The 13,312-nt window shown below is 33.3% G+C and overlaps 1 protein-coding gene across 1 annotated transcript; it reads right to left on the minus strand.

Annotated features, from left to right (window-relative positions):
• Positions 1-202: 202 nt before the first annotated feature.
• On the minus strand, positions 203-11,859 carry LOC127851346 (tyrosine-protein phosphatase 10D-like). The gene is made up of 17 exons (XM_052385070.1): positions 11,787-11,859; positions 11,523-11,589; positions 11,224-11,400; positions 10,976-11,116; positions 10,658-10,784; positions 10,254-10,321; positions 8,618-8,717; positions 8,261-8,353; positions 8,054-8,141; positions 7,515-7,605; positions 7,088-7,164; positions 6,744-6,878; positions 6,096-6,218; positions 4,361-4,515; positions 3,494-3,629; positions 3,113-3,194; positions 203-1,360 (listed from the first exon to the last, which is right to left on the minus strand). Exons 1-17 carry the CDS (start codon positions 11,814-11,816, stop codon positions 1,296-1,298), a joined length of 1,755 nt encoding a protein of 584 aa, XP_052241030.1. The 5' UTR covers positions 11,817-11,859; the 3' UTR covers positions 203-1,295.
• Between the last annotated feature and the right edge of the window lie 1,453 nt (positions 11,860-13,312).

Consider the following 13,312-nt stretch of genomic DNA (forward strand, 5'->3'; position numbering starts at 1 on the left):
CGATGTTATTGTCTCCGTTTTGTCGGCGTAGAAAATATTCATAATACGTGCTTACAAATTACTCTAGCATCTTGACTAGCACAAAGTTCTCAAGGAACTCGTGAAAAAGTCACTATGCACAGAAGTAACTTGTTGAAGACCTTTGTGGTGAGGTTTATTGTATTTGGATTTGTACATCCGCATTGTTTCATTCCACAAATCGAAATAGATGTAGGTTTATTCAATATATACAATATACATACACTCCACGAGGATACATGATCAAAACATAGTAATATATATATAGGCATGATATATGATCAGTATTGAATTTCATAAGTTGTTAAATCAATTGTCAATACACGGAAAGGTCTAGGACAAGAATTTTTTTTATAACAACATTTAGAAACTATATAACAATTCATGCTATAATGATAACATCAGAACAACAAAGACGAATCTACAAGAGAGCGAGAGGTCAAGTTTGAGTAATAAATTATCTATACAATTAAGCATACTAATATTTATACAGGTTACTTCGACTAAATGCTTTATGTACATACATAGCTAAGCTTCTGTTGGTACTTGTATTATCCGATTGCATTAATTCTATAAATGTTATCATGTTTGGTCTGTTCCGGTAATATTTATTCATATACAATTTCCAAATATCATCATATAAAGAAAATTGTAATAAAAATGATATTTATTCTCAAGAACATTGCAATGTTGATATGTTCTATCTTGAAAAGGTATGGCTTCAGGTTTATGCCATCTGCCTGATTCGACTTTTAGTTAATGGGATGAAACCCTTAATCTACAAAGATCAAATCTAAACTTATTTATACTGACATTTTTAAGTAAGGTTGCAATTCAAATTTACAAAACTGCCTTTAACTGTCACACGATGCTTGATATCTAGCGCGAAAAACGAGATTTCTCGGAAAGAGTCCAGATGCGGTTACCATGTCTTAAACTTAGATTAATATTAAATCCACAATTTTTCAAATATATACCGCGCAAAGGCAATCATATGAAATAGCATACTTAAGTTCGTGAAAATCTAACAAAAGCTATGCAGTTTGCAAATTGGAATTCGTAAGCAATATCCAAAACATGCCAATTTAAACGCAAATATATGTTTGACATGGAATTCTATTTGCTTTTCTGAAACCATCCGAAAAAGCATTCTTTATACACTGGATAAATATCATTTCAAACCAACACAAACGCCAGCTACAAACTGGAAATATTGATCTCACTAAATTTGGAACAATCTAACAGTCTTTGCATTAAGTAAGTGAAAAATGCATAGTTTAGTCCTCCTGGCCGCCTTCCTCGTCGCTTTCGCCCGTGGCAAAGTTTTCATTCTGATAACAATCTGAAAAACAGAACAACATTTAATCGATCAGAAAATATATCCGAATTCCGATGTTTCTGCATTAAGCCAGATAATTAGTTATACGTTTTCTTTTCAAGTACTAATCGCTCACGTTCTTGAACAAGCAACGTACGACAATAGCAATTTAGCAAACGATACAATAATAGATACACTATTACGAGAGAGAGAGTTGTGTTCTTTTCTACTTCTTTTATAACAAAACGGCAACTTTATGCATACAACTGGGATCGCCACCTTAGGACAATCGATGCAAATTATCGGTGGTTGTAATCCGTTTGAGTTCTACTCGAACCGCATGCTAATACGAATTATTCAGAAAAGCAAAACGCGTGTAAAACTATTTAAATCAAAGGCATCTTGGTGTACAGAAGAGGACGAAAAATGATATTAAATGAATTATTGGGGTATCGTACTGCATCATATAACTCATGCGGTCTGTAACATGATTCTGCTTATATCATTGCAAGGCTATCAGTATGTGTATAATGTAAGTCATCCAATGATATTTAAAAAAATCGTCACGATATTCTCCAAAAAAGGTTGCTGTTTTTATCTAATAAACAAAGTATAACGTAGACGTATAATAAATATATGTTTAGTTAAGGTTACCCGATCTACCAGAGACAAATGTCCCTTACCATATAATGTTCCAATTATTTTGTCAGATACGTTTTCTCGTTATATTAATATTTGAATTAATTTGCTTTTATTTTTATTGAATTGTCGTCTCACCAATGGTTTATGATTTCAACAAGGCTTTGAATATTTTTGTCACCCGCTCAAGGCGGAGAGATGTATTTATATTGCGTTTTCCGTCCGTCTGCCTGTCACAAATATTTTAGGGCTTTATCTCAGAAACATTAAACGATGAGAAAAAGTACCAAGAACCTTAACCCTAAATTTTCTACAATAAACGTTTTATCCTGTGTTGCCTTTGTACCATGTTCGTCTGAAAAAACTGTTATGACTATATCTCAGAAACTATAAAAGCTTTATGAATGAAACATGTGTGTATTATGCTCATGTGTATGCATGAGGACAAGTACTATGCATAGGAACCATAACCATAAACATTCTTAAATAAGATATATTGACATTTTCTGTATGCTGTAACTTTTAGGGCCATATTTCATATAGCATGTAAAATGTCAGCATGAAACAGCATGGAGGTAAAGATATTACTGAGAAAAAGTTTCATTCTAAATAACCATTATCCTACATTGTCTTAAGAGTTATTGCCCTCTGTTATTTTTGTATAATGTTACTTTTAAAGGCTATATCATAGTTACGATGCAAAAGGTCAGCATGAAACTTCGTCTGTGTATATATATCATTGCGGGGATGTTTAACGCACAAGATCAATAACACTACACGTTCTTAAATGAGAGTTATTGCCTTTTGCTGTTGTTCCAAAATTGTTACGTTTCAGGGCTTTATATCATCAGATTGTTTTCAATAATTCAATATGAAAGTCATTGGTGTATAGATGATAATCAATGATAATTGTCCTGCATAAAACAATAAGTCTATACTTTGGGGGGGGGTTTTACAGTTATTTCCCTGTTTATCTTGCCGAACCCATCAATACACAAAATGTATTGGAAAGAGAGTATCGATTCCATTAATGTGCTTACTTTCTTTAATTGAATTTATTTAATTTCTTTTAGGATTGCAACAGAAACATTTTGTCAACGACAAAATGTATTGTGTTTGTATTTTCCAATTACTTACGTTCATCATCCACTTCCTCGTCATCCTCATCATCATTGATAATGAATTCTTTCAAGACATCGTGAATGTAGACGAACTGGTCCTTGGAAAAAAGAAATATAATATACATGTTTGCTTTTAGTCATGTAACAACTTCAAAGTTTTTATTTAAGTATAAACAAACGTCGTATATATATACGCAAAATACTTATAAAAGTGTAGTAGCCTCTTGTCATTTCTAGTTTTTTCCAATAAAGGCGAAAATAACCAGAACATACAACTGTCAACTTTATAAATAGACTATGTATGAAACATAAGATTTGGTGGCCTGGCTATACTCTTATCCACATGAATCAGTTAAACATCGATCGTAAATTCGATCTTATTTTTAATTGTATTTACTTCTGTTTGAACCATTTGACATCTATGTTCGCGCATTTCTAGCACCACTTGGAAGATATCTATCTCGTCATGATCACGAATATGCTGCAGAAGATGGTCCACCGCGATAAATGTCCCGGTTCTTCCAACACCAGCACTAGATTAGTATATTCAAAAAGTTATAATTATAAAAATTATGAGCGAAAGGGTTTAAACACCTATAAATAAACCTAGTTTGATACATGTGCGCATTTTGGTTCATATAAAAGGATTAAAATATAAAAGATATTTAATGCTCCGTTATTACATTAGGTATATGTTTTTATGTTGTGGTATATGGTCACCAAAGTGAATTTGTGTTATAAGTATGTACAAAATATGTTGCATAAGAACAAAATAGTGCTGAGTTTGTTAAACAGCTTTTTTATAAGAATTGTTGTATAAGCGACCATAATGTTTCGTATCAAATATGTTAACGATACTAAATTATCTATCCCCCTAGTTAATAAAAAATATTCACTAATGTGTATGTTAAGCAGTTAATCAGCACGGATATCATTTTTGTATATTTTTGTTCGATCTATTATAATTAAAACAATTTAAGGCAATACACCGTCTTATTGTTACCGACATTTGTAATTGGCATAATTCAGTATCCCTTGTGTGTTTTTAGTTCTATGCAAGAAATAAAAATGCACAATTATTGTTGGTAAACGTTCCGTTCCAGGAAGAAAACAACAGTAAGCAATTAATCAACAAAAAAATGTGTGCTTATAACAAGCTGGGTACAGATACAAATATTACTGTTTGAGAAAAATTGGTTATTTAAGTTTTAAGGTTGAACCTTACTTAAACTCTGCAAGCAATACACATTAATTTTCTTTTAACCTGCAGTGCACAACGATGGGGCTTTTGCCTCCCGGCTTGTTAGTGCACTCTCTGACGTCCGCAACAAAGTCTAGCAGCATTTGTGGATCTTCCGGGCATCCCATATCAGGCCACTCCAGGTATTGGAAGTGGTTAACAAGCCGACGCTCTTCGTTCTACATTACACCGTTTGTATTTATTATCAATATCAACATTCGCATTCGATGACTTAAACAAGCCGATCTTGATTATCCCTTATCCAAAAACATAGATGGATTGTAAAAGGTAAACACAAAATAATCTTTATCATGTGTTTTTAAGCGTAATTGTCTAATCTTATTGTGTATGTAATTTTCTTGCGGCAACATTGTCTAAATGTATCGAATGCACATTGGAATTATTTAATGTATACTTATGACTGTTTCATTCTTTCTGCAGATAACTATTTACGTAATTACTTTAATTTACCTATTAAATAACGTGTATGGCAACCTATAACCTACACTCTATAAATGAACGTTATCTGTACAATTTGAATAATTTAATTTTATATTTATAAGTTAATGTGCGCTTGTAGTTTTGTATAACTATATTGTACTGCCATTACAACCGCGTCACAAAGATCAATTACGATAGTTACATATGGGCAAATGTCCGTCATATAGTTCTTGCAGTTTATTTTCTCGAATTAAAACCCACTCTCAAGGTAACATGGGTTTATCGGTATATATGGTAGAGATGTCCTCGAAATATCTGTTCAAAAAATGCTTGTGAGTTGTATTAACATGATTTTTCATTTATAAATCAAACAAAAGTGGTGTTGTTGTTACGTAATGTTTGATTTTATTTATTTATTAAAATGCCAACTAGATGAGGCTTATATTGAAAATGTCAGTGAATTTATATGACATAACATGACATAATCGATCGGTTATATGCATTTATATTGGTATTGTGCTTGTATTACATTGTGCCATAATTGCACCTTTGAAACTGGCCATGCCCTGGGGTCACGAAGATAATACAGACTTAACAATATATAATTCGCTCTAAAACGTGAAGTCTCGAAATTTGAGTATTTGATGTGTGACATTTCACTGTTGTCTTCTTCAATATTCGTTCAAATCATACCTATAACGTTACAACTGTTCACACGAAGGGGTTTACATGATTTATTCAAACGTATGTATCTAAGAAACTTATAAAATATTTGTTATAAAACGAAATGAAATATAAGGAAAAAACATTGCACAGTGGGAATCTATAAATTCTACATACAACATGACCCAGCGGTCAACTGGCCTCGTTCCAAGGATAAGATTGTTAAATCCATAAGCTTCAACTTTTAGCGTTCTGCGGCGAGTGTATTCTCGTCAAACTTTGTGACAAGCTTCATGTATGTACATGTGTAGTACGTAATGTGGTCCGAAAATCAATTTATCAACCACTGTGGTGTTTTTATTCTCTATTAAGTTGATAATATCTATCTATGTCAACGTCTATTTCTTATTTAAGTTAATTTCCACTTACGTATAGATTTTACATGTTTATATTATTTTGAAAAATCGTACACAATGCATAATCTAACCCTCAACCGTTTGGCTATGTCGGAACTTTATGGAAATGTTTTGTTCAATGCTAGTGTTGCTTATTTCACAATCATTCCACATACAACGTAGACTGCATATCTATATCCATATCACAGAGTGAAGCTAATATCATATATAAAAAGAAACGTTATGTAAAGTACACGTACATGCTTGACTTCGAAAATCCGCAACATGTACTGTTCGAGTTTTTCCTCTGAGTGGACGGATACCAACAGTGTTCCATAAGCGACTGGTGTCTTCGACGCTGGCCAATACATGTCACACTTCACCTTAGAATATATATAATCTATTTGATAAAATACAATTCCTACAAAGGTTTATGTTCGTAAAGGGAAACACAAGTACAATACCTGTTGGTTCAACGGGTTCTTTTATGTTAATGCATATGGAACATTCTGGTTACTTAATATGAATCCATACATAATATCGTTAATTGCTACATGGAGATAGATCGAGGCATTTCCCGAACGGACAATAATATAATAATTCTGCATACACATGTATACTATTTAAACTCATTGTAAATCTTATCCTATTGCAAAGCATTATATCTAAAACACAGTATTAGACATGTATTCAACCTTTAATTTTATCGTATATTAATTACGCGTGTTACGTCTCTTGATTCACGTGTTGAAATAGTAGCCGAATACATATGTATACATCCAATATCCCATGCCAAAAACATGTTTAAGCAGAAAATGTTCATTATAAATCATGTCGGTTCAGTGTACTTGTGTGTGCAAATATCTATGAAGAGAAGACTTATTTTTAATTTTTGATATATTGTTTACCCTATCCTGCTCCATAAGTTGAGTCAACATTACAATTGTGTCCACATTCTCTTCCCATATCATGCGCCAAAAGTCGTCGATCGTAACCGACAAAGGTCCTTGAGTAGCTATGTATTCTCTACGGAGTGTGTACCCCTGAATCACGATTTATTTTGAAAGAAATACAAATGTATGAAGTTTGACATTACAAATTGTAAAGAGAAAGCAATTATTGTTTGATATGTGACAAATTTGCAGTTTTCTACATTTCAGCAAAAACGAATCAAGTTATTGAAATTCTCAACATCTAGATCTATACATATTTCATTCTTATAACTGTGGATAGATAAGACTTTAAAACGAACCGGAATGTAGTTTGCATTGATATAGTCCGAGCCTTCTTTTTCGTCTAGAGGTTTCAGTTTTACACGTGAACGGTCATCTACAAATATACATTCATCTTTTATGCAATATAAACGTACTTTTACAACATAATCCTTAGCTGTTATTAAGGTTTCCAATTGTGAGTTGCCATGCTTTTGAAACATGGATTGATAGCAATAATGAAAGCCTGATAACATTATCAAGATACTGACTCCAGTGAAAGCATTTTTAAAGCCATTTGTAATACTATTAAGTACAATACCTAAGACGCGCCATTTAATGAACCATTAAGTTGGGTTGCAGACCTTCTTCAAAAAACGGAATGCATTCACAATGACAATAAAATATTAACAAGTTCAAAAGTTTCGGAACAACAGTTTCTTGGTTATCCAATTTATAAACTCTTACATGGCAGTATATTTATATATCGGTTCTTGGGCATGCAGCCATCTGATTCGGCTACGGAAGCGGGATAGCAGGGACTTCTCTCGACCAACATCTGATTGAGAGTAGACAAACAATAAAGAATGATCACATTATTCTCACCTTTGAACAAGTGTCTAAGTTTTCTTTACTTTTGAAAGCAAACGAAATAATCACGTGTACCAATATAGGAATAATTCAACTTAATAGTTGTTAAAGTAACAGAATAAAACTGAAATACAAAATCAAACAAATATTTAAGCACTTTAATTACAACATACAACAAGAAAACATTGAATGTGTCAAATATTGTGCTGATCGTACAGTATTTGTTACAGACAATCCATGATTAAATAATCGATGTTAACAATATAATGTATTCCAAATTTGAACATGTGTATAATTATTTTCTCTTAATACGTCATTGACACAATGCTATACAAATAATTTCGTTAGTATTGAGTTTGAGGTAAAGATATATTTGAAGAATTTAAGACGACTTATTGAAGTGAAATAACGGTTACCTTGTAAGCCTTATTAAATAGAAGGTTGATGTCTCTATGCATTTTCTCTACATGTAATAGGAAATCTGACAGCTTCACAAGCCCAGGTCTTAAAAACAATAGCAAATTATTGTAGTCCTCCAGTTGATGCGAACAGTTAAAACGGTAAACATATACACCAATTTTCAAATCTAAAAATCTATCAAAATATTATACTCATACACGTACCCAAACACGTATTCGGATGTTGGATTTCCAATAGCATCGAACTCCATGTCCTCTGCCATTTTGTTGGGTTTAAAAGCCCTGCGTTTGAAACATCTGTCCAAAAAATGTGCAAAGTTCTTTATGAATATATTGATAAGCAGGGGTAATAGTGGATTCACTATTTAAAGTACAATGGAAAACACGACTAAATAATACATGGCGCAGGCTATCAAGTTAATGTCGATCTCAATATATTGAAACATTACCATATTAAACCTTAATAGAAACCCCGACTTCAAATTTGGAACAGTTTCTTTTCTTCTTAACTGTGAAATTTCACGTATTTAACTTTGCTTGCTAATTGCCTATTTAACTCACAGTTTTTGCTTGCGCCTGGCATATATGACGACAGCTAATATAGCAATTGCAAACAAAGCTGCAAGGAATCCTCCGACTATTGCGCCTGTGCGGTCTGGTGCTGAAGATAAACATTTTGAATGTTTACGCTAAATCTATCTGTTTGGTCCTTTTTTCTGTTTTTCTAACTTGCAATTGCGCAGATAACAATTTTTTTGCTATTCATATATAAATATATCATATTAATTAACCTATACATTGTCATAACATTATTTGTCCACTACATGATTATACGTGTAGTCAACTAAAACATCCGTATTTTCGTTATAAAATATAATGCAAGCTCCAGTTTGAAATCCCGCATTTTACACTCTGAAGTTCATTTCCGTATTTTATTGCGGGATACATCGGACTCGTGAATAACGTTATTTATTTACACATCGTTATTGCGTCATGATTGCGTGTAAATAGTCGCGTAGTAAAACCCTATGCTGTTTCCCGAATGAATATTTGTCTAGTGTCTGTTACTTGTATTGTTGTTTGCTATTATGATGGTAAGAAGCTTTGTAATAAGTGTAATATTTATTATGACTGCGGTTGTTCTATGGGTTGTATCATACGTATTGATTTTAACTAGTGATATGCATCCAACCGGAATACAAGTGTTATTGAATTTTTCCTAAGTATCACAAATCTAATTCTGTCATCAAGTTGAAGTCATGCGTACCACGTGACCGTACATTATGTCACTATATTGGACGCGCATGTGCCAAATATATTCCAAAATTTGGACTGTCTGATATTTAGCTCAGGTATTGGGCGCGTGGCCAAGTCACTTAAACACTATCAATATGTCATAATACAACTTTTTTCATAAAAAAATAATTAAAATTTCTGATATAATATATATACCAACACAATGGTACATAGTTTACGAAAATCGACCGCCATTTAGGCACTTAATGGCTTAGAAATGTTGATGTAGGTGATTTTCCTGTGTCAAGAGATACATACATTGTTTATAAATATTAAATCAGAACTTTTTTTAATTATTTTGTTTGATAAAAAAAGTTGTTTTATGACGTATTGATAATGTTAAAGTGACTTGGCCACGCGCCCAATATCTGTGATATTTAGCGAACATTTAATAATATACACCGACAGTATTCTCATGAAAAGTCGAAATTATCTTCATGGCTTTAATTAAGCCTTTGTAAAGATCTGCAAAAACGTGTTTTAATAAAACGAAATTCATTTAAGCATGTTAAATTTATTTCTAAGTAATATCTGATACCTATTCAATGAAATAATCTATGTTTACCACCACATTTCAACGCATAATTAAATTACTTTCCCAGACTTGAAGTTTCAAATGTATACTTAAACAGAATCATATACAATAGGTTTATTGAGAAATATTTGATAGCGTTGTGTACAACACTGTAATGGGTTTTTTTAGTACACATTTGTCTTGTTTACATGGGACGCGTCAATCGGCTCGTCCAATATTGTATATCAGTTGTGTACTCGTCTATATATATCAATGTCTATATAATAGTATCTCATTCAACTTACAAACGCATTTGAAACACATCTGATTCTGCACTTATTACAATCAATATAGGTTGGTTATGAAAATAAATAATCTAATAAAAACCTGTTTGCATAGGAAATGAATACAGTGTCTCTGTGCATCCAGTCGTGGTACAGGCATACGACTTCACCCTAATAGAAAATAAACCATATAAACATTTTCATACAAATAGATTTTAATGAATGATTGTGTGAATCTCACACAGTTGACTGTTTGTACTAGTAATTGTTAACGCGTGGCAGCAATTTGCACCGTAACTAGTGCTCATTAATGTGATTGATAACACTTAAAGTCCACGATTCAACATGCACATCGCATCTATTGGCATCCGTTTGTTCACTGTTATTAATCACGGCTAGCGTGAATCTGGTAGTTCATGTCAAATTGATTTTAGTTAAACTCAATCTGTAGAATGTTTATAGCGTTTACCACAAAATAAATGTGAACCAGGTTTTATAAGTATCTACCTGTACGAGCGACCCGGCTTCAGAGGTCCGTTGCAGTACCCGTTGCTGTTTGAACAATCTTCGTTACCGACTATATAGGTCAGCGTCTTGCCTTTCTCTACTTCTGCCCGTCGGAGCCGGTGCGTTTCTTGTTATAAAATTGCCGATAGTGTAGTTATGGTTTTTGTTAAACGGTTCATTAAAGCATTTTAAAACGCGCACATACCAATTTTCCTTCAACACAATACAAATTATAGTAGCGAATCTAATTTTTTACGTATATATCATGTAGTCTAATATTGTTTTTGCGTATTTATGTCAACGTAGATAATTGTATACCTAGACCACAGATTGGTTTCCATGTCGGACCAGTGGTAACATATGGTGGTATTACATCCTCATCTTTGATATCGGACCATTTCTTGTACAACGTGTCTTTCCTTTTCCAATACTCCCCAATACTTCCAATAAATGACGGATCTGAAATATATTTCCATTTTGCACATGATTTGGTGATTTCAGTAGAAAACATGTAATAATATCTTCCTTTCAAAGCACTTAAACTGGTGATTCAGTAACGTGCATACCTGTTGCTTTACTTTCCTCTGCAACAATCACTCCCCATTGTACTGCTTTGCCATTTGTATTGTTACATAAAAACGATTTCGGAAGTTCAACAGCTAACATTTCTTTAGAGTCATCTACTCTTATATCCGACTTTCTTGTTAGTGGATTGTCGGAAGTTTCAGCGGGTACTTCAGGGGCTGAAATTGATGCAATGACGCATAGTATATGTGATCAGAACCGATAAATGTAATTTACAAATAAATATGCATAACATTATAATTGATACAGTGTTGTTACATTTCAACATTTACCAATTTACCTCCAGGATATACAGTAACCATCTTTTCTTCATATGGTCCCAAGCCTGCATTAGTTTCTGCTCGAACCTTTCAGAAAAAGTTTGTTTGATTTGAAAATGCTCAATATTTGCAAACTTTACACTCAAATAGAGTATTTATATTTAAGCGTTTAATGATAATACACATTCATATTCGAAGAAAGACTAAAAATTGTGATTCATCAAACACTCAAATACATGAAATAATTAAAAATATCCAAAATGACACAACATTCACATGCATACCTGCACAGTGATAACTTCCAAATCGTCCATTACCAGTGTAATTACCAAAGACAGCTTGTCGGTTTGAATCTGAAACAAATGAACTTATTGCTACTTTATACCCTGAGAAAAATGAAACCGCTTTTTGACGATGCGAACAGCATCGTCCAAGGTTTGATAACCATCCTAAAAAAATTCACAATGGCGGCCTATGTAAAAGACCGAGCCAGTCCGATTGAGATAATTCGATTTTTCAGTTACTTCCCATTGATAACATTTTCCTAGCAGAGTTGTCGTTCGTGTTTCAACATTCAACAATGGCCGCCTTAATGAGAGTCTCGATTCAAAACTTTCTTACTGCATACAATGGCTTGGTTCGCTATTTAGAAGCTGTCATTTAGGATATATGAATTATTTATTCAAATCTCCGCTTATGACAACAATAGTTGGAATTCGAAGGATATATACTCGATGCGAATGAAGGACTTTCTGGATCGTAACAGCTTGACATGGCAAAACTGGCATACTGATTACTGGTATTTTTAGTTATCAATATAAGTCACATTATGCTTTATAAATTGTATTCGAGCATTTTGCGACTTATTGAATGACTATGACACCCGATATCAACATTTCATCGGGGATTTGCAGATCACCAAGCTGTCCTGAGATTCAACATTGATTTCAAACTCTTTACTGGTTAGTACTCTTTCTTAGTGTTAGTACTTTTTATCATTTTAAAGTTAAATGAACTGTGTAACAGTAAAAGAGACATTAAGGCGATTGTGGCCAGTTTGGATCTAGATCAGCCAGCAGTCGCTTGAAAGCTGTTTGCTTAAAAGCGTTTTTCTGACAATAACAAATTATTTAATTGGATACTGATTTGACTGCGCTTTTCCTGTGACCTGGCTCAAATAACAGAATTGTCATAAATCAAATTATTTATTTCGAACATTAATCAATTGTTTTTCTTGTCCCTCGGGATCAATTACTCCAGCACTTTCCTGTCGAGAATTGAATACTGCTAAAGGCGATGCTAGGGGGCGTGAGAGATGTTGCACCTTCCAGTATCGCTCGATTGTTCATTGTCGGCTCGGGTACTACGAACATGTACCCCGGGTACTCTTAAGTATACTTACATGTATCCCGGGTACGGTAAATATACTAAAATGTACCCGGGAAATTTAACCCTAAATCAGTCGTTGTCGACTATTTTTTTGTAATAATTATATATACACATTTATGTCAATTTTCTGTAGAATGGCCTCTACATTATCGGAACACATACTCAAAAAGCATGTTGATGCAGTGTTTTTTGAAGAGAAGTGTGTTTAAGATAATCGGTTGCGCGTTTTACGACATCGGATTTTTGGCGCGAATACAACTCGGGTACAGTCTAATATGGACTGAGAACAATTACGTTTATTTACCGTACCTGGGGTACATGTAAGTATACTTAGAGTACCCATGGTACATGTAAGTATACTTAAGAGTACCCGGGGTACATGTAAGTAGTATAAGAGCCGACAATGACCAATCAAGCTCCA

This window comes from Dreissena polymorpha, chromosome 11 (assembly GCF_020536995.1).
Source record: "Dreissena polymorpha isolate Duluth1 chromosome 11, UMN_Dpol_1.0, whole genome shotgun sequence".
NCBI lineage: Eukaryota > Metazoa > Mollusca > Bivalvia > Myida > Dreissenidae > Dreissena > Dreissena polymorpha.

Coding starts and splice junctions, on each gene's coding strand:
- LOC127851346 (XM_052385070.1), bottom strand. CDS start 11,816: ATGGACGATTTGGAAGTTATCACTGTGCAG. Junction 11,117..11,223: donor AGAGGAAAGTAAAGCAACAG/GTATGCACGTTA, acceptor AATATATTTCAG/ATCCGTCATTTATTGGAAGT. Junction 6,219..6,743: donor AACTTATGGAGCAGGATAGG/GTAAACAATATA, acceptor ATATATTCTAAG/GTGAAGTGTGACATGTATTG.